Below are 26,914 nucleotides of genomic sequence, written 5' to 3'. Positions count from 1 at the left end.
GTCAATTTGGGCCATTCATTAGGTGGATGATCTGATGGTAGAAGTTATGTTTAATTTAGGGTTTTTTGCCCTAGAAGGTAACCCATCACTATATATGAGGGAATTGTATTGTGTCTATGCATATCTGTATTCTGAGTGAGGAAGAGAGAGGAGATTGAGAGCGAAGAGGGTGTTACAGCGGATCTGCTGTAGGTTGTATCTCTTCAGTTTGCTGGATAATATAATAAAAGAACGACTAGCTGTTTCTTCATGGACGTAGCCTAAACTGGGTGAACCACGTATATCTGTGTCTCTCTTTTTTTATGCATTTTATGTGTTTATATTTCTGCAATATTTTATGTGTTCCATTGCTCTGTAATATATAATTTTCTAACATCTCCTTCTTTGTCTCTCTATCTCAACACCCCAAACACACATGCTCTCTCACTCCATATCTATCAATCTCTCTATCCCTCCCTCTCTCTCCCCATCTCTCTCTTCTTCCCTCTCTTCACTTTCCATCTATATCTCTACCTCCCTTTGTCTCTCTATATCACCCCCAAAACATACACTCACTTTCTTCAATATATCTATCTACCCCTCTCTCCTCCTTTCCCTCTCTCTCTCTCTCTCTCTTCCCCTTCTCTCCCTCTCCCCCACTTCTATCTCTCCTCCCTCTTGTTGTCCCCTCTCCCTCTCTCTCCATCTTCCTTATCACTCCCTCTCTCTCTCCACCTTTAGCTCTATAATTCTTTCTTCTTACTGCCCTCTCTCCCCCTCCAACTCCATCTCTTTTTACCTCTCTCTCTCTAACTTTGTTACTATATCCTTCCCTCTCTCCTCTCTCCTTCTCTCCCCCATTCTCTCCATCTCTCCTTCTTTATCTCACCCCAAAGCATACACTCTCTCTCTCCATCTCTCCCTTGTCACTCCCTCTCTCTCTCCACTTCCCACTCTCTATGTATTTCTTCTTTCCTCCCTCCCCCTCTCCTCACTCTCAATTCTACTCTCTCATACTTTCTCTCTCTCCCTTTCTCTTCTACCTGCATCTCTCTTCCCCCACACCTCTCTCTCTCTCTCTCTCTCTCTTTTCCCTCCAGTCCTCTCTCTTCCCCAATCACTCTCATCCTCTCTCTCTCCACTTCTCACTCTCTATGTATTTCTTATTCCCTTCCTCTCTCCTCCTCTCTCTCCCTTTCTCTCCTACCTCTGATCTAATATTCACCCTATGAGTGACATCAGTTAAAGATTTATTAAACTAAGGTATTACAGACTCATGTGCTGGTGTGTGTTATTGAAGCAATGGATCAATTTGATTTCCAATACACAGACAATAAAATGCAAATACAACAGATAAATACAGTAATCAAACACAAAGACACAAACAATTTTAATAAGGAGTTCACCCTATTCTCCAGGGCTACATCTCTAGTCCAACTTTTAGTGGTGGCCTTGTTTTATTGTGCCTTTGGGCAGAGAATTTACAATTCAGGGACTCAATATGAGTTCACCTGAAGCAGGTTTTTCTTGGCAGGGTGGTCCTTGGATTCCCCAAGCCACTGGAATACACAGACTCTTCTTCTTCCTACCAGCTCTATGACCTTCTGGTCTACAATGGCAAGAGCCCAATGTGGTGCTCAGCTTGGACAGATCCTCTATGGGATGGCTTGAGTCTTCAAGCTCTCTGGTGCTCGATGTTGCCGCTGGTCAACTTGGCCCTCTATCTTTTCTGCCTTGCTTTACTATTCTCTGAGTTCAGTCCTCCTCTCAGGGTTCACTGTTCCACTTCTTTGTCTCTCAACTTCTGTCTAACTCAACTCTCCACTGACTAATTCGATTTCCTCTGTTCATGGATTTAGCCATTCGATCTTTATGCATGTTCAGTTCCTCTTCTGCCTCTACCTCTTCCCCTTCTGCAGTTGCGCTTGGAGTTCCCTGTTCGATGTCATCATGAATGCTTAGGGAGTGGCCACTTCTCCTCCTCTAAACAGTGCCAGCATGCTTCATTGGTTCATTTCTTCAGTTACATCATGGATGCATTCTTCCTCCACCGTGGTGGTCAAACGGATTTCAAATCCCTTTAAGATGCAGCTTAATTCTTTGTCGATTCCACTTCCTCCCATCAGGTACGATCTCAGATGTCCGATCTGGATCCTCCAGATCTGACGCCATACACACATTTTGCGCAGTTGACTTGCTCGACTGATAGCGTGTGATCAACAATGATTTTCTCTCACCTCCACCTGTCACGTGTCAATCATTGTATGGAATCACTCTGCTTTCATCCAAAACCTCTTATCATTTAAGGATGTCTCGATCAAAACCATAGGTTTCCAGAGCATGGGTCCCACCTTGTACAATTAGTGCTTTTTCCCTTTTTCCGCCCATAGTCCTCCGGTTCCCCCATGCGACTGAGTGCTCAGGCTTTTCCATTACGGCCCTGTTTGCCAAGCCCACATAAGAAATAACCTCTTTTACCCATTCTGGGGCTCCCAGGGGCTACTTTGGCCTCCCGCGTAGTCTCCATGGGCCTTAGTTAGCACGCTTTGACCGAGGTCCTCGTTGTTCCACATTGGCTGCCATTGCGACTGGGTCACGGTGTCTTTGATCACTGTTATGGAATTCTTTAGAGATTTGTTTGACCTGATACAGTCATGGTTCTTTGACAGTCTTCTATGGATCTAATTCGGATCACGACCTTCCCACTGAAAAAGCTTTTGGACCACCAAAAGTTGGTTTTCAAGCATTGACTAAGTGAGGGTACCGTTTTCTCACCTTTTCAATCTCAATCCACTTTGCACTGCTTGGCTTCGAACCTTTGAGCCCAATCCTGAGGTAATCAACATCTCCCCTATGCGTCGTCCTCACCTTCCTGTTCAACACTATGTCTTCCTGCAACTCATTAAGGTATTCAGGTAGCAGGTCATCAATAGAAGGCAATTGACTTTGCTTTTCAGGGTCCTCAATCATTGAAGGTTCAAACAATCTCAAGCAATCTGTATTTACGACTGAGTAGATGTGCATGTAAGCTGGTATATCAAGGTGAAAATCATTTTCACTAATCTTCTCAAGTATCCTAAAAGGTCCATACCTGATAGGCTTTAGCTTTTTACCTTCATCTTGCATCCTGTCCTTGCTGATATACAGCCAGACTTGGTCTCCAACTTGAAAACTATGCTCCATTTGATGCTTATCATGCCTAGCCTTGTACTTGGCCTGGCTCTTTTCCAGTTGTTCCTAAACTGCCTGGTAGATCTCCTGGATCTATTCAATGAACCTAGTTTCCTTGTACACATCACTGTGTCCTTCAACCATGGTATCTTTACCAAAGACAAAGTCCAAAGGAGACCTTGGTATGAAACCAAAACAGGCCTCAAAAGGAGATCTCTGTGTAGAAGAGTGTTTGGCTCTGTTGTAAGCATGCTGCACATAACACAAGTGTTCATCCCAAAGCTTAGGATGTTTACTGCAATATCCTCTCAGTAACTGGATCACTGCCATGTTTACTACTTCTGTTTGGCCATCTATTTATGGATAAAATGCTGTGCTTTTCTTCAGTTTGGTGTCCATCAGTTCCCACAGATTCAACCAAAACATCCCCACAAATCGGGTGTCTCGATCAGATACAATGGAAGTGGGTAATCCAAAATGAACCCATACATGTTCAAAGGATAATTTTGCAGTCTGTTCAGTTGTAATCTGTTTACTACAAGGTATAAAAATACACATTTTGCTGAACCTATCCACAACAACATATAGATAATCATGACCTTTCCTATATTTAGGCAGCCCTCCCACAAAATCCATGGAAACACTTTCCCAAGGGTGAGAAGGAATTGGCAATGGAGTGTACAGGCTTAGTTTTCTATTGTTGGGCTTGATTTTAGCACACATGGCACACCCTCTTACATACCTAGAAACTGCCTCATTTATTTTTGGCCAATAGCAAAATCTTTGCAGCTGTGCAACTATTTTACTTACCCTAAAGTGACCTGATATCAGAGAAGTGTGTGCTTCCCTAATTATCTTTATCCTCTCAGTTTGTGGAATGCAAAGCTTCCCACAATGATATAAGAGTCGATCCTTCACATGATAGTCCAATTCTTCTACTCTTTTGCCTTGACTCAAAGTTGCATATACATCTTTAAAGTCCATAACCTGAGCATATTGTTCAATGTAGCTTTCATGTAGCACTGAATTATGCTTAAGTATGGTAGATGCATTTATAATGGGTCTAGATAACATGTCTGCGACCTTGTTATGTATTCCCTTTTTATATGTGATGATTAAGTGAAACTATTGTAGAAACCCCATCCATCTGTAATGCCTTGATTGCTGCAACTTAGTTTGGGAGTGTAGATATTTAAGTGGTTGATGATCAGTATGTATTACTGTCTCTTTTCCCATTAAGTAATGTTTCCACTTTTTCACACTCTGAACTAATGCATACAATTCTTTATCATATGTAGTATAGTTAACTACTGTAGGATTAAAAGTCTCAGAATGATAACATATGGGTTTAACATGCTGTGTCAAGACTGCTCCCATGGCATAGTCACTGGCATCAGTTTGGATCTCAAATGGTCTTTGTAAATTAGGCAGTGCTAGTACAGGTGTTATACTAATTTTCTCTTTCAATGTGTTGAAGTCTTTCTGATGTTTGCCTCCCCATTGAAACACCTTATTCAATCCTGTTAAAGATTGTAAGGGAGCTGCAATTGAGGAGAAGTTAGAGATGAACTTCCTCCAATATTGTGCTACTCCTAAGAAGCTTCTCACTTCTGTAGCAGACTTGGGTTTAGGCTAGTTCACAATGATTGCCACTTTAGAGGGATCTATTTTAAATTCACCTCCCCCTACTATATGACCCAAGTAGTTTAGAGATGTTTTTCCAAATTCACATTTTGAGAGTTTAACATAAAGTTTTTCTCTTTTCAAAACATCCAATGTCTTTTTAACATGCTTTAAATGTTCTTCCCACATTTTACTAAAAATCAGAATGTCATCCAGATACACAATAACAAAATTATCAAGAAAAGGTCTGAGTACATCATTCATTAATCTCATGAAAGTAGCAGGAGCATTGGTCAAGCCAAAAGGAATAACCAGCCATTCATACAATCCATGCTTTGTTTTGAAAGCAGTCTTCCATGTATCTTGCTCTACGACTCTAACCTAATGGTATCCACTGTGCAAATCTAGCTTGGTGAAATAAACAACTTCTTTTAATTGATCTAGAAGATCATCTATGCAAGGACGGGGATAAATTTTTTTTATTGTTATCTTATTCAATGCTCGGTAATCAATGCACATTCTCCACGAGCCATCTTTCTTCCTCACCAAAACGATTGGTGACCCACATGGTGATGTTCCAGGCTTGATGAAGCCTTTCTTGAGCAACTCCTACACCTGCTTCTTGATTTCAGCATTCTCTAAAGCAGACAACTTATACATCCCAATGTTAGGCAATGGAACATCCTGTTGCAAAATAATATCATGTACTATTCCCTTTTTGGGTGGCAAACCTTTAGGTTCTTGAAACAAGACATCATATTCTGAAACAACCTTTTCTATATCAGCTTGTTGTTCAGCATTACTGCCCAAAGGAATTATGTCTAACTCAAACTCATCTACAAATGTTGACCCAAAAGAAAACTTGAGTTTCCACTGTCTAGTCACTTGTAGTTGTGCTTTATCATTCAACCATCCTAATGGGTATGGTTTCTTGTGAGGTGTAGTCGCTAATCCCAATTTCTTTACAATTGCTTCAGAAATTAGATTTACTTGTGAGCCACTATCAAACAAAGTATCAATCTTTTGATTTTTGGAAATAACTCGAATATGGAAAAGATCATGTCTTTTTCTCTCATTTTCTTCATCAATAACAGATTGAGTAGAATTACTAGTAGATGCTTTAGAATTCTTACCTTTTATACCTGTGGCTGCTATAGTTGTTTCATCTCCCAAGTCTGACCCCAAATATTTCTGAATAACTACAAATTTCTTCTTCTTCTTGCCCTCGGACTTCGTAGGTCTTAGCTCTAGATGCAGAATCCAACAATGCTCATCATCATGCCCCTCCTTTTTATAGTGAATGCATGAAGCTTTAGCTTTCTGTGCAGTGTTAGCCTTCCTTGCTTTCCACTTCTTCTTTCTTTTCTCCTTGCTCTTGCTTACAATGGGTTGGGATGGTCCCCCAACTTCTGGATTTCCATTCTTTCCTCTAGCTTCTAGATGAGTAGCTTGTACAAATACCTCATCTATACTAGTGGGATTAAACATGAGGATGGTATGCCTCATGTAGTTATGTAGACCGCCAATGTACTTCAAAAGAGTCTCTAGTGAGTCTAGTGAGATACCCAACATTAATGCTCTCTTTCCGAACTCTTCAGTATACCCTTGCACACTTTGCCCTTTCAACTGGCAAAGAGTTTGCCAACTCATCATGGCTTGTTGCATGTAGGCCAATAGATAGAACTGCCTTTTGATTGCAGAAACAAAGTCACTCCAGACAGAGATGGTCTTACCATGTCTTTTCGTATCAACTTGGGTTCTGCCTTCCCACCAAACCAAGGCAGTGCCTCCTAAGCGTAGGCTTGCCAGCTAAATTTTACTCTTGTCTAAGTTTATGTTCTGTACCCTGCAATACACATCAATTTGTCTAATCCAATTGTCCAACTTTTCAGCATTTAGCTCTCCATCATATATAGGAAAATCAAATTTAACATATAACTTAATCAAAGATACTTTCTTATTATGCACAGGGCTACTAGGAGGTGTGAAAAAGCTCTCCTCTTTCCCCTTTCCTTTGGAGTTTTCATGGAAGTGAGACTCATCTTCTTATTTCTCTTGCTTAGAGCCTGATACATCTTCCACCTTTTGCTTTCTAAAGTCTCTGTACATTTATTCAACCATAGACTTTATAGCTAGGAAACTCTCTATGAATTGAGGGTCTGGCCCTACAGAACCTTCTTCTGACATTGTCTTTCGAGAATGGACTCTCCCAATTTCAGGATTAGTTTCCACCAACTCTCCTTCTCCTAATTTGAGCGTTGATCTTACAAGCATTCACAGCTAAACCAACACAAGCTTGTCTAGTCATACAGCCTAGAGCTCTGATACCACTTGATCTGATATTCACCCTATGAGTGACATCAGTTAAAGATTTATTAAACTAAGGTATTACAGACTCATGTGCTGGTGTGTGTTCTGTGTTATTGAAGCAACAGATCGATTAGATTGCTAATACACAGACAATAAAATGGAAAGACATCAAAGAAATACAGTAAGCAAACACAAAGACACAAGTAATTTTAATAAGGAGTTCACCCTATTCTCCAGGGCTACATCTTCGGTCCAGCTTTCAGTGGTGGCCTTGTTTTATTGTGCCTTTAGGCAGAGAATTTACAATACATGGACTCAATGTGAGTTCACCTAAAGAAGGTTTTACTTGGCAGGGTGGTCCTTGGATTCCCCAAGCCACTGGAGTACACAGACTCTTCTTCTTCCTACCAGCTCTGTGACCTTCCGGTGTATAATGGAAAGAGCCCAATGTGGTGCTCAAACCAGATAGATCCTCTATGGGAGGGCTTGGGTCTTCAAGCTCTCTGGTGCTCGATGCTGCTGCTGGTAAGCTCAGCCCTCTATCTCTTTTGCCTTGCTTTACTGTTCTCTGTGTTTAGTCTTCCTCTCACGATTCATTGTTCCACTTCTTCATCTCTCGACCTCTGTCTAACTCAACTCTCCACTAATGGATTCGACTACCTTTGTTCATGGCTTTAGCCATTCGATCCCTATGCCTGTTTGTTTCCTCTTCCGCCTCTACCTCTTCCCCTTCTGCAGTTGCACTTGGAGTTCCCTATTCGACATCACCATGAATGCTCAGGGAGTGGCCACTTGTCCTCCTCTAAACGATGCCAGCATGCTTCATCAGTTCATTTCTTCAGTTACGTCATGGATGCATTCTTCCTCCACCGTGGTGATCAAATGGATTTCAAATCCCTTTAAAACGCAGCTTAATTGCATGTCGATTCCGCTTCTTCCCATTGGGCATGATCTCAGCCGTCCGATCTGGGCCCTCCAAATCCGATGCCATACGCACATTTCGCGCGGTTGACTTGCTCGACCGATAGCACATGATCAATGGTGGTTTTCTCTCACCTCTGCTTGCCATGCGTCGATCGTTGTATGGAATCGCTCCACTTTCATCCAAAACCTCTTACCGTTTAAGGGCGCCCCGATCAAAACGGTTGGTTTCCAGAGCATGGGTCCCCCTTTGTATGATTAGCGCCTTTTCCCTTTATCCACCCGCGATCCTCCAGTTCCCTCACGTGACCGAGTGCTTGGGATTTCCATTATGGCCCTGTTCACCTAGTGATGCGCGATGAGTGCATCAAAAATCACCTCTTTTTCCCATTCCGGGGCTCCCAGGGGCTACTTTGGCCTCTCGCGTGGTCTCCATGGGCCTCGGTCAGCGTGCTTTGACCGAGGTCCTCGTTGTTCCACGTTGGCTGCTATTTCCACTGGTTCAGGGTGTCTTTCATCGCTGTTCTGGAATTCTTTAGAGATTTATTCGACCTGATACAGTCATGGTCTTTTGACAATCTTGTATTGATCCAATTCGGATCAACCTCCCTCTCTCTTCCCCTATCCCTCTCTCTCTCTCTCGTTGCCTTCCAATCCTCTCTCTTCCCCCATCACTCTCATCCTCTCTCTCTCCACTTCTCACTTTCTATGTATTTCTTCTTCCCTTCCTCTCTCCTCCTCTTTCTCAAGTCTTCTCTGTCGTACTTCCTCTCTCTCCCTTTCTCTCCTACCTCCCTCTCTCTTCCCCCATCCCCCTCTCTCTTTCTCTCTCTTTTCCCTCCAATCCTCTCTCTTCCCCCATCACTCTCTCTCTCTCTCTCTCTCTCTCTCCAATTATGTTACTATAACCCTCGCTCTCCCATTCTCTCTCCTTCTCTCCCCCCTTCTCTCTATCTCTCTTTCTTTGTCTTTTTATCTCACCCCTAAACATACACTTTCTCTCAACATCTCTCCCTCGCAAATCCCTCTCTCTCCACTTCTCAGTCTCTATTTCTTTCTTTTTCCTTCCCTCTCTCCTCCTCTCTCTCATCCTTTCTCTCTCTCCATTTCTATCCTACCTTCCTCTCTCTTCCCCCATCTCTCTCTCTCTCTTCGTCTCACTATCTCTCTCCCTCTCTCCTTCTCTCTCTACCTCTCTTACCCTTCTCTACCTCTCACACTCATCTTCCTCTCTCTGTATTCATTCCTCCTCTCCCTTATCCTTAAGTTTATCTCCATTTCTCCCTCGTCACTTGTCACTCCCCCTATCTCTCCACCTCTATTGCTCTATGTCTTTGTTCTTCCCTCCCATATATATCTAGAGTTAATATATATCATGATATATTAATATATATTATAATATAACAAATTTAATATTGTATTAATCCAAAGTTATTAAATTTAATAATATTAATATTATAATATATTAATATGAATATTAGATTTAATAATATTATTAATCTTTTAATATTAATATTAGGGTTAATAATAATTTTTTTTGCATGGTATTAATAAAAATTTGGCCCATGGTATTTGGCCCATAGGCTTCACTTAAATAAAACCTCTTTTTTGAGTGTTAGTAAGTATAAAGAGGTTTATGGAGTAAATATAAAAACAGGTTTTATTTATTTACCATACCTCTTGTTTATTTATATTTTTATTTATTTATCATATCTCTTTTATTTACCATGGTATTTGGCCCATAGGCTTGGTATATAATTAGATGTTGATCTCTAATCTTATTTGATATATTTTTATTTATTTATCATACCTCTTTATATCTTTTTTTATTTTTGAAGAATTCTTCGGCGAAAATCACATGGAGAAATTTTTGTTGACGCGTTTCGAACCAACCAGTGTGGTTCATAGTCAGGACAAGTTGAATATGCAATTTATGCACTTTAAATAGACAGAGCAGAATATCCAATGACTCAGATTTCTCGATAAGGTAACAGCTAAAAAGACTTCCAAAATTGTATGTGATTATTTCTTTTAATGTTGTTATTTATATCTCATTAATAAATAACAAAAACAATGACAAATTTATTTATTTTTGTGTCAAAGAAGCTCTCTACAATCTCGTATGGGGTAGATTTCACATAAAAATGTAAACGTAAATGTCAACAACCCACTATGGGGTAGATCTCACATAAAAAATGTAAACATGTAAAATCGAACTAATTATTAGTATGTATAATTACAATATAAATTTAAAATATAAAGAGGTTTAGGAACACTCGTATGGTAAATAAATACAAATATAAATAAACTAGAGGCATGGTAAATAAATAAAACCTTTTTTTATATTTACTCCAAAGATATGGTAAAATAAATAAAAATATAAATAAACTAGAGGTATGGCAAATAAATAAAACCTCTTTTTATATTTATTCCATAAACCTCCTTATATTTCAATAAAACTCAAAAGATATGTTTTAATAAATAAAAATATAAATAAACTAGAGGTATGGTAAATAAATAAAACCTTTTTTTTATATTTACTCCAAAGATATGGTAAATAAATAAAAATATAAATAAACTAGAGGTATGGCAAATAAATAATAAATAACAAAAACAATGACAAATTTATTTATTTTTGTGTCAAAGAAGCTCTCTACAATCTAGTATGGGGTAGATTTCACATAAAAATGTAAAAATAAATGTCAACAACCCACTATGGGGTAGATCTCACATAAAAAAATGTAAACATGTAAAATTGATCTAATTAGTAGTATGTATAATTACAATATAAATTTAAAATATAAAGAGGTTTACGAACACTCGTATGGTAAATAAATAAAAATATAAATAAATAGAAGTATGGTAAATAAATAAAATATAAAAAAAGGTTTTATTTATTTACCATACCTCTAGTTTATTTATATTTTTATTTATTTACCATACAATGTTCGTAAACCTCTTTATATTTTAAATTTATATTGTAATTATACATACTAATAATTAGATTGATTTTACATGTTTACATTTTTTATGTGAGATCTACCCCATAGTGGGTTGTTGACATTTACGGTTTACATTTTTATGTGAAATCTACCCCATACTAGATTGTAGAGAGCTTCTTTGACACAAAAATAAATAAATTTATTGTTGTTTTTATTATTTATTAACGAAATATAAATAACAACATTAAAAAAATTAATCACATACAATTTTGAAAAGTTTGCTTAAAACATAAAAACGAAATATGACCAAAAGCTTACTTAAAAAAACATGCCATTTAAATGTTGTGGGAAAATATGTTTTACTTTTTTAAAGACACTGTTCATGTATCGTTGAAAAAATCGTCCATAACATGAAAATGAAATGTCGGAAACAAAAACCTGCCATGAAATGTCGGAAACAGAAACCTGCCTTATCACTTTAACGGTGTAGACAAAAGGCATGTCATTTATATGCTATTTGGAAAAAAGAAAAAATATGATTTCTAACAGAAAGCCTGCCCGTAAAACTGACAAATTCCTCACTACGAACATATTACTTTAATGTAATAGACAAAAATTCTGCCACTTTCGGTTGTGGACAAAAGTTCTGTCACATTGAGATTAAGGATTGTGGACAAAAATACATGTCATTTTAATATTTCAAACCAAACCAGAAAATATTTTCACTTCAACGTTGTAGGAAAAAATAAATGCCCTATGATTTTAGTGGTCTCCACAAAAACCTTTCATTTCAACGTTGTTGGAACAAAAAATGCCCTGCGATTTTAGTGGTCTCCAGAAAAACCTTTCACTTCAACGTTGCTGGGAAAAAAAAATGCCCTGTGATTTTAGTGGTCTCCACAAAAACCATGGCAATGACAAAACCAATCAATTTAATGTTCTGTAAAGCAAACCCATCACTGTAATGCCTTGAAAAAACTCACTTTAGTGTCTCGGAAAAATGGAACACCCCTTACCTAACCTCTAAAAGGCACTTCGAAAAGGTGCAAGGCTTTCTGATTGAATGGTGCATCAATGCAAAGAAATGCAATGAATATTCTCCACTTATGTGGATCCATGGAAATCACACTACAAAAGTGAAATTCAGTATCTTTCAGAATGGAGAACAACCCTACACCTGACGAACTTGCAAGTATTAAATGCATAGAGTACGGTGACCAAGAACAAGGGACAGAGATGGGAATTTAATAAATTACTATTACAATGGTTGGATTGTCGGATTATTGCACATCGTTTTCTGACTGGTATAGGTTATCGTTATCTTTGAACGGTTTTTGGAATCATTTCAGAGTTGACTGACTGCATGAATGGCTCAGGAAAAAATTAGGGTTTATTCCCCGTTGCTGTTGCTGTAATTCCTCCTATTCTTCTCAATCCTGATTCCCCATTCCTCACCAACCAGTCTACATTTCACACGCCACACTGGCATGTTTCACGAGTTCGTAAGCTCTTCTTATTGTCCGTTGGACTTGGTCCCAAATATCCCTCATTAAAGCAGCTTTTATGCGACATGATATTATTGGTTGCTGAGCTCATTGTCCTCTAATTCCATTTCTGTTCAATTGGTCTCACGATCAGCCATAGCTGATTGACTTAATCACATGGTGGGCTATATTCGCCTTCCACTTCCTCCCCTATTCTTGACCTGATTGCCTGCTCAGAACACAATCTCTAGGCTATACTTTCAGACTGTAGATTGAGTGGTTTATCCAGTAGATTTCAATCAGGGAGCAATTTCATGTTTCGAAGAGATTTTATATACTAATTTGGTGTCTGGCTTAGCTACTACTTTCAAAATAGATTACTATATTATATGTAAATTTGTAATTTCAAAGTAATCTTGCTTTTTACAGATGATTCTTTGATTGATATACTGACTTCTTTGTTCAAATCTGTAAAGGGATTCTGGTTCAGGCAAGTGGGATCAACCTAATGGTATTGGAGTTCATGTTATAATTGAAATCACGGGGATGAGTTCTGATCTTACTGTCAATCCAACAACTGCTAGCAAAAGGAAAGTCGACGATTCATTCGATATTGAGGACATGGTGTTCCCGCTATTGAAACCGATTGTCACAGGCCGCCCTGATCCGAGAACCAAGATGTCATGTTCGCACGAGCAGCAGAAGAATGATAGTCTGCAGGATATGGTTGAAGTTACAGTGGAGAATGAGCTACTGGCTATGGAAGATCAAGATGGCTGCAAAACGCCAAACTCAAAGGAGAACAAGATACCCAAAGTTGTTAATTGTCCTCTTGCGCCGAGAAAACCTAGAGTAAAGCCGAGGAGGAGCACTTCATCTCTTCCCCAAGGTTTCTTTTTCTTTCCTCCGGATTTGGATTCAGCGTTCATTGTGTGCAGAGTGAGCCCCCCCAGGGAAAAACTGCACTGGCCTAAGAGGATATCGGGGCTTAAATTTGAACAGAAAGGAGGGCATCACATCTAACCATGTGGGTGATTCTTTCTTACTCGCTCAGACCTGTCTGTAAGCTATTTGATGGCACTTTAGTATTTCAGAGTGAGAAAATAAATCAAGAAACTCATCTTAAAAGATCTAGGAACTATTTTATATAGGGTTTTACTGTAGCCGAGTGTTTTAGGGCTTGTCTCTTACTTTGGTTTGTATGGCATGGCCAGTTTGCCAATATTATGATAGTTTGATATATATTTAATTCAATCCATTGTAGGATCGGAGCAATATTGAACATCAATGAAGTAAATGTTGTTGTAGAAGCAGTGGTAGTACTTGTTTCGCATTTGACTGGTTCAATGTCATTATGTATCTGATCTGGATTTCTAGATAATGAAATACTGTATACACTTGTTCCAACAAATATCATATCAGTTCTTAATGGTAATGTTTCATAGTTAATATAGTTTAATGAAAAAATGATTTAGTATATTGATTTTATAATTATTACTAAAATTTAGATTTTAAGATTTTAAATTTGTAAGTTTAAGATGTTTAATTTAGTGAAACAGGTGGTTGGGCAGTTCCTAAAATGCCATGGATGGAAAGGATCTGCCATATATGTGAGAATAGGAACATTGAGGATGAAAACCACTTTCTCTTAGAGTGCCCGGCGTACAACCACATTACATCTCAGTTTCACAATCTTTGTTACAATACTGACCTTAGCCTTTTACAATGAATTATAGTGAGGTCCGGAGGCTTCTCTCCAAGCTTTTTGAGTATAGAAATAAAATCTTAAATGAAAATAAATAATTTGTTTCTTTAGATCTGATAGACAATTGTTTTGCGACGACGTTAACCACCATCATCATCATCATAAAATTTAAGTAATTCTAGATATTTTTAGAGATTTTAAATTTATTTATATTTTGAAAAACAAAAAATCATAATTTTTTGAAAATTATATAACTAAATTCCATCAAAAAAACCATATCATGTATTAAACGGAATTTAATTATTTGTCTTTATTCAGTATTTTTGAGATTTTAAATTTATTTATATTTTGAAAAACAAAAAATCATAATTTTTTGAAAATTATGTAACTAAATTCCAGCCAAAAAAAACCTTATTATGTATTAGTTAAACGGAATTTAATTATTTGTCTTTATTCAGTATTTTCTGTAATTTGTTTCGAAAAGTGACATCATGGGGTGGCCGCACCATTTCTGATGAATACCAAAGCCTTCCGACTGCACCGAATCCATTCCAGGAAGATACAAAATTACATATAGTTTGTTGGAGGCAGACAGTTGTCGCCTAGTTGGACGATGATATTTTATAGGTTTTGAAAGATTCTAGAAGCTGTAATGCAAAATGTTTACATAAATAAATGCAATGAGGATGACGCTGCGCAAAACGGATCAGCCAGTTGTTTTGTCTATTTCGATGGATGAGGCCACATGCCTCCATTTCTGCAGAATGTTAGCCATTTAGCGATTTTCTTATCCCTTTCAAATATTCTCTGCATTGCAGAATGTTAACCATTTAGCGAATTTCTTATCCCTTTCAAATATTCTCTGCATTGCCGTTTTCCTCATTTAGTCTGACGCAGTATGTCATTCAATTTGATGATATGGATTGCGTTAAAATATCATAAAATTCTAATCATATATTATATTATAGGAGTGATATATTTTTAATTATTTTTTTAATATATATATTTTTTATTAATTAGGGTTATTTAGAGTGGTTGATCATAACGATTGCTTTTTTATTTAGATTTAAATTTTTGCAAGTGACTAGATGAGTTAATGAATATTGTCGTAATAGTTTCGATCTCTATAAATTCTTAAGGGAATATATTTATAAGTTAATTTATTATGAATATTCTCACTATAGAAAGATTTCTTTCTTTGAAATATATATATAGTAATCAGGATTAGGTCCACATCAGAAAGTAATTTTGTAATTTAGATTAGTTATAGATTATAGTCTTATTTTAAGCTGCTAAAGATATATCTTGGAATTGAACTTGGTTAAATGAGAAAACAAACCTTACTGTCAATTAAATAAATGAGAACAAATTAAACAAACTATACTGGAAACTCTTAAGTGAATATATCTATGAGCTCATCCATTATAAACATTCTCACTATAGAAAGATTTCTTTCGTTGAAATATATATATATATATATTTTGTAATCTGGATTAGGTCCACGTCACGAAGCAATTTTGTAATTTAGATTAGCTATAGATTATAGTCTTATTTTAAACTGGTAAAGATATATCTTGGAATTGAACTTGGTTAAATGAGAAAACAAACCCTACTCTCAATTAAATAAATGAGAACAAATTAAACAAACTATACTCCCAATCACTAAAACTATCATCTTAAAACTACATATACATATATTATAAACAAACTATCCTCCCAATCACTAAAACTATCCTCCTAAAACTACATACACAAATATTATAAAAATAATAATTTAAATTCATACCAAATCAAACATCAAATTAACTATCTACCTAACACAATAATTTAATTACTGAAATTTATAAAAATATATATACTCTATTCTCTTAACCCATAAACAAATCAAACTACTGCACATTACAAAATATAAAAAAATGAATTACTGATATTTTGCAAGTTTTGAAATTTATGAAAAAAAGAGTTTGTTAATTCCTTCTGGAAAATTGAACCGTTTGGTTGGTGTGTTCCGTGCTTCTGCTTTAACGATCTATCTGCTTAACATGACTGCAAGTTGGGTGCTAAAATATGGTTAGTCACCGCCTTTTAAGAAACAGGCTAGAATATGGTTGGGGGGTACACCTCTTATTAATTTGAATCTGAATCGGCACACTTAACAATTAAGCAGGACGGTCTGGGTGCAAAAATAAACAGAGATCAGTCACCACCTTTAAAAAAAACACAGGCTAGAACATGGTTGGCGCGTACACCATGGTCATGTGAGCGAAGATTTTGGTCCCCTGAAACTATGGATTAATGTATAACAATATAATCATATATAAATATCGTATCACCCCTTGAAAAAAACAATTAATTAAGCGAGTGGCACAAATTTTTAAATATGAATAACACGGAGTTGGAATTTCATTAAAAAGAGCCTCCGAACTAACATTGTGGTGGACTAGGAATACGCTGTGTTGAGATTTTCTTCAGTATTTTGCCTTCCGTTACAGATTCTTTCAGCGGAAAATCCCTGTCCTCGCTCCTTTATGAGGAGATATCGTCAATTACATGATCAAAGATCTATTTTAACAACGGAGGTATGAAGCAGCTATGGAAATAAAATGAAAAAAAGGGAAAACACCATGAAACTAGGATCTAATAGGTAATATATAATAATAATAATGTGTGAAAAATGATGATGGTGAATATTTATTTATAATTTATGATTATGATGGGTTAATATAGTTTGAGTGGGATTAATAGTTAAGTGCATTTGTTTCATTTTAAGAGGTTATAAGTTCAAAATTATAGGGGTTAATAGATGTGGAAAGAAAATAAAAAGAAAAAGGAAAACACTATGAAAGTAAGATCTAATAGGTGGTATATGATAATAATGATGTTTGTACAATGATAATGGTGAACATTTACTTATGATTTATGACTATGATGAGTTTAATACAATTTGATTGGGTCTAATGGTTAAGAGCATTTATTTCCTCTTAAGAGGTCAAAGGTTCAAAATCAGAGGGCGTTAGAGTATGTAATGATGTTTGTACAATGATGATGGTGAATATTTACTTATGATTTATGACTATGATGAGGTTAATACAACATGAGTGGGTCTAATGGTTAAGAGCATTTGTTTCCTCTTAAGAAGTCATAGGTTCAAAATCAAAGAGGGTTAGAGTATGTATACCTTAGCAGTCAAATAGTGGGTTAGAGTTAGAGTATGTATGCCTTAGCCCTCAAAGAGGGGGTTAAACTACTGAGGGGGAAATAGGGGGTTAGTGTATGGGTTAGAGTATGTATTCCTTAGCTCTCAAAGAGGAGGTTAGAGTATGTATGCCTTAGCAGTCAAATAGGGGGTTACAGTATGGGTTAGAGTATGTATGCCTTAGCTCTCAAAGAGGGGGTTAGAGTATGTATGCCTTAGTAGTCAAATAGGGGGTTAGAGTATGGGTTAGAGTATGTATGCCTTGGCCCTCAAAGAGGGGTTTAGAGTACCGTTGCACTGAGATGAGTCCCTTGTCCTTGAAATTGGATAATAATATAATAATAATTTATTCATTGAATTTAATTTATGGGATATTAGGAAGGCAAAGGTTTTTTTATGTATTAGTAAAGAATTAAATATTAAGAGAGGTGTTTCAAAGTTATAATAGTTTCACTAATTTAAAAGATTAGGAAAGTTGTTAGGCTAAAATCTTTTGAAATTAAAATATAATTTAGGTATATATTAATCATTTAAAAAAAAATGTCATTTTCAAACCTCTTACCATCACAAAGTTGACAAATTTTTCCATCCATGATGTTTTAGGAATTGTCCAAAATTTAACTTTTAGAATCAAACTTATGAGAGTTTGTTCTTATTTTAGCAACATTGATTCTCTTTAAAACAATGTGATGGATTTGATTTTCTAGATTAGGGTTAATAAGGACATTGTAATACTTTAATTTTGTTTTTCCCTCTAACTCTGGATCAAATTACATTTTTTACTTAAATTTAGAAGTAATAATATTTTTATTTTGTAAATTGATTTATTTTTTTGTTTCTAATGAGTTAGTTAAAATTGGTCATCTTTATGCCATTCCCACTTAATGTGAATATGACTTTGGTTAGAGTTGAAGAATTTCTAGGAAATATCTTGTCTTTTATTTTATTTAACTTGTTTCTATAAATCAAGTACATGATCATAGTCATACTCTCAATGGGGGAAAGGTGAGAAGGATATGACATTGTGTATTTTTGTTATTTTTGAAATTGTAAGTTATTAAACTAGCAATTGCACCACATGTTGCAAAGGAAATCAAGTACATGATCATAGTCATACTCTCAATGGGGGAAAGGTAAGAAAGATATGACATTGTGTATTTTCCTTATTTTTGAAATTGTAAATTATTAAACTAGCAATTGCACTAGATGTTGCAAAAGAAACACAATAAATCGATAGCATTGAAAAAAGAGCATAAATGAAAAGAGACTATATGTTATGCTAACTATATCTACATTTTCTTTAGCGATCTGTCCACGAAATTAATTAAGCGGACTTTACACCTTTGCTTTGGTTTATAGTTCACGGCCGCTGTCACTTTGATCTTGGCCGACCTGCATTTTCAGAGCCCCATCTATTTACTCTAGACTGCTTATTGGGGTAAGCATGCAGATTGAAAATTTCATGGCGTTGACAGCAAAATTTCTATTAATTTATGATATTGAGCGTATTTTTTAATTATTGTCTACACAGACTTGGATACCACTTAGCCGGTCAAGGTTAAATTGGTGGATATTTCTTGAATTAATCATATTAATTAAATTACAAATATAATCATTTTCTATATAAATTAATTCAACACATAAATTAAATGGTTAACATAATGAGGACATTATTGCTTCACTTTTACGATGACAATAAGGAAATAGCCTCTGAACTTACTTTACAAAATATATTTCTGTCCATCACCATGAATGTCTAAGATCCAAAAGCGTTAGTATAGTCAAACACAGTTTCTCTGCAAAGGAAGGCAGCATGTGTTGTTCAGCTTTGCGATGAAGATATTGTTAATTTTTTGGAAAGTATTCCTACCTTGTATTAAAGAATATTGTTGATACTACCTGATCTAAGCTTACATCGATCTACGCTTTGCTTACTCAAGAAAGAGATCAAGGAAAAATGATGTTGAATTACTATGTAATTTGAGAGGACATATGAACGTTATTCTTCTCAAAACCTACAAGTTAAAAGATAATTAACAAAGGTCAAATTTTCAAAAGGAGAACCCTAAAGGAAAGAATAAGTTTATGTACTGTTACCATTAAAGTTGATAAAGAAAGAATTGTCCAAAGTTTATTGTTGAGAAAGGAAGTAATTAAGCTATTCTCTTTTAGAATTATTTTTTTTTAATAAGAAGCATAACCTTATTTTGATTTTGGTGGCTTAACCAGAGTTTTGAATGAGTATGTTTGTGAAATATGATTAATTAAATATATAATAAATTAATTTTAAGGTATATTTTCTAAAATTTAGTTTTATTTAGCTAAATTTTCGTTGTAAAGTTCATAGATAATCATGTTTTGTTAAATAAAATAATATTAAATTTCCGCAAAAACCTCCAATCAAATTTGAAGATGACATCAATTTTTTTAAACTAAAACACTTTTTTTCGTGAGGACCATTCTTACCATCATAGAAAGAAAGGATGAAGAAGCACAAGCTTCCTTGTCAGAAGTGGGAGAGCCGCCTATTGGGAAGTGGACTAGACCCGCACCACAAATAATTCTTTTAGGCGATAAAATATTTATACAGTGGGATTCCAAATATTTTTTCGAACCAAATTACCAAATTATTGAACAAATTATTTCAAATTCTCATCATATTTTCTTCTTTTTATCTGGCTCAACAAAGCTCTGTGAGTCCCATGGCAGCTTTAAATAGCAAATGCTTCTCCCTTCCTTCCAACCATGCAGTGTAGCTCCTACTAAGAGTGTGTGCATTATGGATTTTCCTAATTTGTTGGTTTAGTCTTATCTTTGCTCTTCAAATGGTTATTACACAAGAGAAGAAATAACGCTAGATTTCCTCGAGGACTCTTTCCATGCCTTGTGATCGGAAATTTGTAGCAATTTATATTGCTTTCTCACTGTGATCTGAAAGATCTTGCTGAGAAATATGGCCCTATTTTCTTTCTATTCTTAGACTTTGTTCCCACTATTGTGGTTTCTTCTTTTGAGATGGCCAAACAATTTCTTAAAACCCGTGATTTGGTGATTTTCAGCCAACCTTCAACCTCCGCTAGGAAATACATATTTTACAATTCTAAGGATATGGAGTTAGTTACTCTTTAAATAAGAAAAAAAATAACGAGAGAAAAATCTAATTATATAAAACAAATACCAGAGCAAAATCTAAGTATATCTAGCTGAATGAGCCTCTACCAATTTTGAGCAACAGTATGAAAACTAACATTAAAAACCTCAAAGAAAGCTTCTCCCAAAAAAGCTTTTTCCATGATGCCAACATGCTCTTGGTCATATAGGTTTGGAGAGATAGTTATTGTTAATTGATTATTAACTTAAAATTATTATTATTTATTAAATGACTATAATCTGAGGGCGGACTATTGTTCAATCATCTAACATTAAATCTAAAGGTGCATAGTGGTGCAAGGTGACACTTAGGGGAGTCTTAAAGGTCCATAGTAGTGCAAGGTGGCACTTAGGGGAGTCTTTTTCAAAGAGAAAGTCATAATTATTTTTCATCTACTTTATCGTTTTCTATGACTATCTAAAGATAGTGCATCCCCAAAAATTATATCTATATAAATTAATATGTATAATAAAAATCTTAAAGTGGACATTTTTCTTATCCTACATCCAAAAGTTTCAAAAGTTATACTAAATTTCCTACATCCATTTATCATTTTCGCAATGCTATAACACTAGTTGACTTTATAATAAATGTCCATTCCAAAATATTTATATGAATCAACTTCCTCCCCACCTTTCCAAAAAATACATATAAAACTTCTATTAGTTTTTATAAATTTAAAATATTAATCTTATTAATATGCATGGGCAGTGTCATTAATTTTAGGTAGAAAAATTTGACTTTTTATTGGTTGTTTCTTAAAAGAAGACTGTAATTTTTGTAAGAGTATGAAAAAATAAATATCGGCGGTGTGATTTTACATCTCAAAATATGTAAGTAGTTATACTTAAAATGAAGTTGAATGTTAACGGATCTCAATTTCAAGCTTCCAGGGTTCCAAGATGTGAGCATCGTTTTCATATATTCAATTATAGTTATCTAAGTCTTTATTTAAGAACCCATCATCCAAAAGAATTCAATTATAGTTATCTAAGTCTTTATTCAAGAGCCCGTCATCCTTCTTGAGCCATATACATATTGTCAAATGAATTCTCTTTTTTACAATGACTTTAGTGGATTATTTCTGTTTTGATTCTTGAAAAGGCCATAAACCTGAAAGAAAACAACAAACCAAAAGACATTACATGTTTCCATACATTAATGGAAGTACACAAGGGATTGGAGAACTACTATCCCATCTAAAGAATACGTTCCAAATCTAAATAAAAAAGACGCAGAGGATATACTTCCCTGGGTGTCACTCGTTATCCATGTGATGGGTTGGTGACATAAGAGGCAAATGTTTACAATGTTATTTCTTTTCCGCATCATATAACTATGTCTAATGGGTTCAATGAGAAATACAACAATCATTTTAAATGGGAGTATTGACAACCTACCGTACCTCCAACCAAAATTATTAATGTTTAATGCACTCATTGATAGTATGTGATTCCTCACAATGTTGTTTTAATTAGGAATTTTCATATTTTCTTGTTTTGGAGAATTTCCCTCCACATACAACCTTGTTTTCATGCTCTAGGAAAATTAGTGGGGAATCATTCTCTTCAATGTATTTCATAATTAGGAAAATAAAGGAACATTGTGAATGTTGCTTGACAACAATATGTGATGTGTGTGGGCTTAGGAAAAAATGTTTTCATTGCACTTGAGAAATTACAAGACTCTGAATGAGCTAGTTCACCACCATCAACTAAGTTGATCATTTTGTTGATGCTAAAAAATAAGCAATTCATTTTCTATGCTTCTATTTAATCGTTTGTTAAAATTTTTATCTGAATATTCTGGTTAAAATCATGAAGTGGTGTAGGTGGTGGAAAAAATGAAACCAAAGCTTTTATGTGTTCTTTTCATGTATGGCAGAGTGAAAATTGAAGCTGACTTTTGGCTAGATAGACTGGATGGGTGATTAAGGTGATGCTACTAGACCTCTCTCAACATTTCCTAAATAATACATGACCTTTTAACCTCTTTCTCCAATTGGACCTACCTCTTATATCACTTCCGGTTGCTCCTGCAACATGTCATGGCAGTCTCGTGTAGCATAATTTCTTTATCCATATCTCTCAAACGGTAGACTGGATTGACCTGAAATGTTTTGGGCATGTTACTATCATCCTTATTCACCTCCTCATCAAATATCTTATCCATTAGACGCATGAATATAAAATAAAAATAAAAATGGTTGTAGGTGATGGAGGCCAATTTTTTGAAAAGTGTGCATTGAAATTTGTTGACATTGCTTGACCTGTTACCATCATCCATATGCATATCCACATGAAAAATATCTACTAATGGATGCACTTTTTCCGAGATATGGTAAGAATAATTCCTGCCCTGTGTATTTTGGCTTCTTGTAGCAAAACATAACCTTCGTGTAGCATTTTAAGAAAACGAGGAAAAATGAATGGGAAAGGCTTGGAAATGACGAGTGGATGTTGGAAATAGATAAGGGTGATGGATTGAAATGGCCTTGGTCTTGTTGGAGAATCTGGGCAAAGAAGGAGAAATCCCAAGTTTGACTTCCTTTGACTAGATTTTTGATCAATTTTTTTTCTTTTGGCGCTAAATTGTTCTTGTTGCTTGCAAAAGTCGGAAAACATCGGTATTCATCAAAGAGAGATACGTTGAGAAAGTAATTTTTTTCCTTTTCCATTTTTCATTTTTTCGTTTTTTTCCTAGGCCTACTAGTTGCCTCAATGAGGTTTTCAATTAGTAGGTTTGCCTAAGCACCTCAAAGGAGGCTTTCACCTAGGACCTTTTCCTTTTTTCCTTTTTTTCTTTCCAACCCACTAATCACCTCAAGGAGGTTTCAATCAGTGACCTAATCTTGGGCGCCTCAAAAGAGGTTTTCCCTTATATTTTATTCTTTTCCTCTCTTTTTTTCTCTCTTTTTCCATTTTTTTTTTTTTTTTCTCTATTCTACTCTACTTGGAAAAACAAAATCTCTTTCACGTATAGGAATTCTTCCAATGTAGCCATGTGAAAATCAAGATGACATATAAACTCATATGTAGGCTCGAAATATATGCTCCGACTTGTACATGAATTTTAGAGACCAAATTCTTTGACTTTGACGATATCAAGCATTGATGAAGAAGAGCGTGATGCTCCATCTTGTTGAATTTTTGGAACCAAAGCTCAATATAGCTTTGATGCACTTGGTTTTCTTACTCATCTGAATCATTCTTCATGTTTTCTTCTACCATGACATTCAAATCTTCCTCTTTTTGTTGAATATTCTCTTGAACACATGGAGGATTTGATGGTAAACATGAGGGACTTTCTCAATCTCCGATTCTAATGTCTTCTCTTCATCAAGTGTAGCCCATGATTCTTTTGTCTTGTCATTTTATTCTTCTTTTTTCATAATGTTTTTCTTCAATGGCATCAAGAGAATCTTAGTTTCAGAATACTCTTCCTAAGCTAAGATGAATACCATTTAGATCAAGTTGAGATGTTTGGAAGTTTTGTACCTCAACATTGTAAGTCGGTTGAGCTACTTCCTTGTGTGGGTTTGGAAATGGTGGTATAGGTAGTTGACTGGGAGTGGATCTTTGAGATGGATGTGGTTGAGGTTGTGGTTGTGATGGAGGTGGATGGTAGGGATAATATGGAGTTGGGTATGGAGGATATTGAGGAAAATATTGTGGATCTCTCCCATAAGTTCCTTATCAACCTTGTTTCCAAGATTGGTTTTGGGGTTGAGATGGCCAAGGATGCTAAGGAAAGGGCGTGTTCCAATTACTCTGAGATTGATGTGCATAACCTTGAAATTGTGAATTAGGTTCTTTCGTCATACTAGGTTGACTAGGCTACCATGGTATTCATGGAGCTACATAACATAATTGTTTTGGTGATTGATTTGCTCCATTTTCCTCTTGGTAAACTTCCTTCAACCTCGGTAATGATGGGTACTGTTTAATAGCATGTTATTATGCATGGACAACACAAATATCAACATCTTATTTTTGCTTATCTTGAATTCTTAACATTTCTACTTGTTCACTTAGATTGCTAAGAATTTATGTTTTAAAGTTATCAAGAAAATTTCCAAGTTTAGTATGACTTACCAATCTTGATGATGATTTACTTACTCTTGTCATTCCTCTTGATATGTGTTTGCATGTTTCACAAATTTCTTCAAATGATAATTGGTATGCATCACCTCTACTCATGAGATCAAGGAGATCAATCCACCCATCCCTAATTGTTCTAAGAGGGTATTTAGTATGTCAAATCCTAAATGTTGTAATTTTCCCTCTCAACATTATACATAAATATCTCTATTAGATCCTAAAAACTCCTATCTTCTTTTTCAATCATTCTAAAGATTTCCTTTTTAAGATCATGATCTTTATATTTTTCTAGAAATATATTGTCCATATCATTCCATGGCATTATTGAATTAGTCCCTAAACTAATGAACCATTTAATAGCTCTATCCTTCAATGTTGTTAGAAACAATCTCAACTTTTCAGTTTTTAGTAAGTAACCATAAGATCTACAAAGGATTCTAAATTCAAAGAGAAAGTTTCTGATCCTCTAACCTCACACCATGTAAGTTGAGAAGGAAATATGGAGGGATGTTCTTCATATGAAAATTGATATCAATATCTTGAATGGGAAATCTAAGACGGTTTTATTCGTTATCATCATCTCCATCCATTTATTGTACCTTCTCTTCCACCTCTTCTTGTTTTACCTAAAAAAGTTGATGGTGATCTGGTTCTTATTGCACCACGTGATCAAATGAGGGGGTTTGGTGTTGGAGAAGTAATTTTTTTTATGTTTTTATATAATAAAAAAAATGAATGAGAATGTTAATGTTGTTGTATTGTTTTTTTCTCAAAGATGTATGAAAAGAACCCACCTAAGATTTTGGATGACACAAAATCTCAACAATATAAATGGCTACTAAACATTGTAGATCTATAGCCACTGATAGAAACAAAACTTGCCAAAGTCCGAATCTATGCCACAATCATAGTTAAACAACAAAAGAAAGAGTAATAACTCCAATCATCCAATGGAAACCAGATATGTAAAAAATAATTTTATAATAACACCTGTGAAGAGAACAGATAAATGTTACCAGTCCCCCTCTGTGGGATGGGTTCTTGGCTATCCTCGAATGTCTTCAGCTTATGTAGAGTCTCTCTCCTCTATAATGCATAAACCCAGCAAAAATATGGTGTGTGACAATGAAAATAATCAGATTTATAATAGTGAGTGCAACAATGAAAATAATCAAAAGTGAATAATGAATAGAAAACCCTTCTATTTATAACAAAATATTGAGTTCTCCGCGAATAATGAGCAATAATAAAATATTATTGATCCCATTCTTAGAATAAGCATCTGGAATATTTTATTATATTTGCTTAGGATGGAAAAATGATTTAAACTTTTATTTAGAGATAATAAATAAATAAATGATTTATTTATCATCTCAAGGAATTAGTTAAGGAATAATAAATAAATAAGGATTTATTTAGCTATTCCTAAGGGATTTAGTCAAATTTAAAAAAGAATAATAATTAATTAGTGATTTATTAATTATTCTAAGGTAAAAATAAGATAAATAATGATTTATCTGTTATTTTTTATGATTGGGTAAGATATGACAAGGAATAATAATAAAACAATGGTTAAATTAATTATTCCTAGAAGAAAATCAAATAAATAGCGATTTATTTAATTATTCTTCATGTCCTTAACTATAAATTACTTAAGAAAGGTGGTTTATTAAGTAATTTCTCACTGTGAAAGTAATTTTACTATGGTAAATTGGCTTTACATGGTGTGCTTCGATCCATCTAGTAAATTAGGCTAGATGATCAATTTTTTGGTGATAACAAATTGCCCCCGAACATATGAGTGTTAGGAGAAAAAAGTATGACTGAAGTACATTGTAAAGACATAATCACTGAACAACACAGGGGAGTCAAAGAGAGAGAGAGAGAAAGAGAGAGAGAGAGAGAGAGAGAGAGAGAGAGAGACCAATGAAGCTGAATTTGAAATAGGATAGGGACAAAGGGGCCGAGACTAATGCAAGTCGCCTTTTATGTTGTGGTACCGGGCCTCACTAAAGCAGGGGAGGAATACCCATACCCACCGAGATAACTTAGTACAAAAATAATGGTTCGCCTAGAAATATAAAACTGAGCAATGAAGTACATGCTGAATCATACAAGACATGCTGGCATAACAGAGCCAGAAAATAATACAATGTATCCCATATACATGATGGACCTAAAAAAATGAGCAAGGAATAAATACAATAATATCTGAGTACATGAGATACAAAGCCCCTTCCCTCAAAAAATGGGTGGGAGGGAGGGTAGAACAACCAGATAAGCCTTGATGAACAAGGATGGGCTCTGCAAAACTAAATGGATCAGCTGGAGG

At 35.3% G+C, this 26,914-nt stretch overlaps 1 protein-coding gene across 1 annotated transcript; it reads left to right on the top strand.

The window, feature by feature from the left end:
• The first annotated feature begins 12,577 nt into the window (after nt 1-12,577).
• LOC149258664 (uncharacterized) lies at nt 12,578-13,720 on the top strand. Its single transcript, XM_089372484.1, has one exon. It carries the CDS (start codon nt 12,977-12,979, stop codon nt 13,451-13,453), a length of 477 nt encoding a protein of 158 aa, XP_089228610.1. The 5' UTR covers nt 12,578-12,976; the 3' UTR covers nt 13,454-13,720.
• Nucleotides 13,721-26,914: the final 13,194 nt, after the last annotated feature.

The sequence above is a fragment of the Pinus tabuliformis genome, chromosome 6 (assembly GCF_031772625.1).
Source record: "Pinus tabuliformis cultivar Carrire ecotype Pingquan chromosome 6, CPIR1, whole genome shotgun sequence".
NCBI lineage: Eukaryota > Viridiplantae > Streptophyta > Pinopsida > Pinales > Pinaceae > Pinus > Pinus tabuliformis.
The sequence above is the reverse complement of the archived record's forward strand: the minus strand, read 5'-3'. Positions and strand labels throughout refer to the sequence as shown.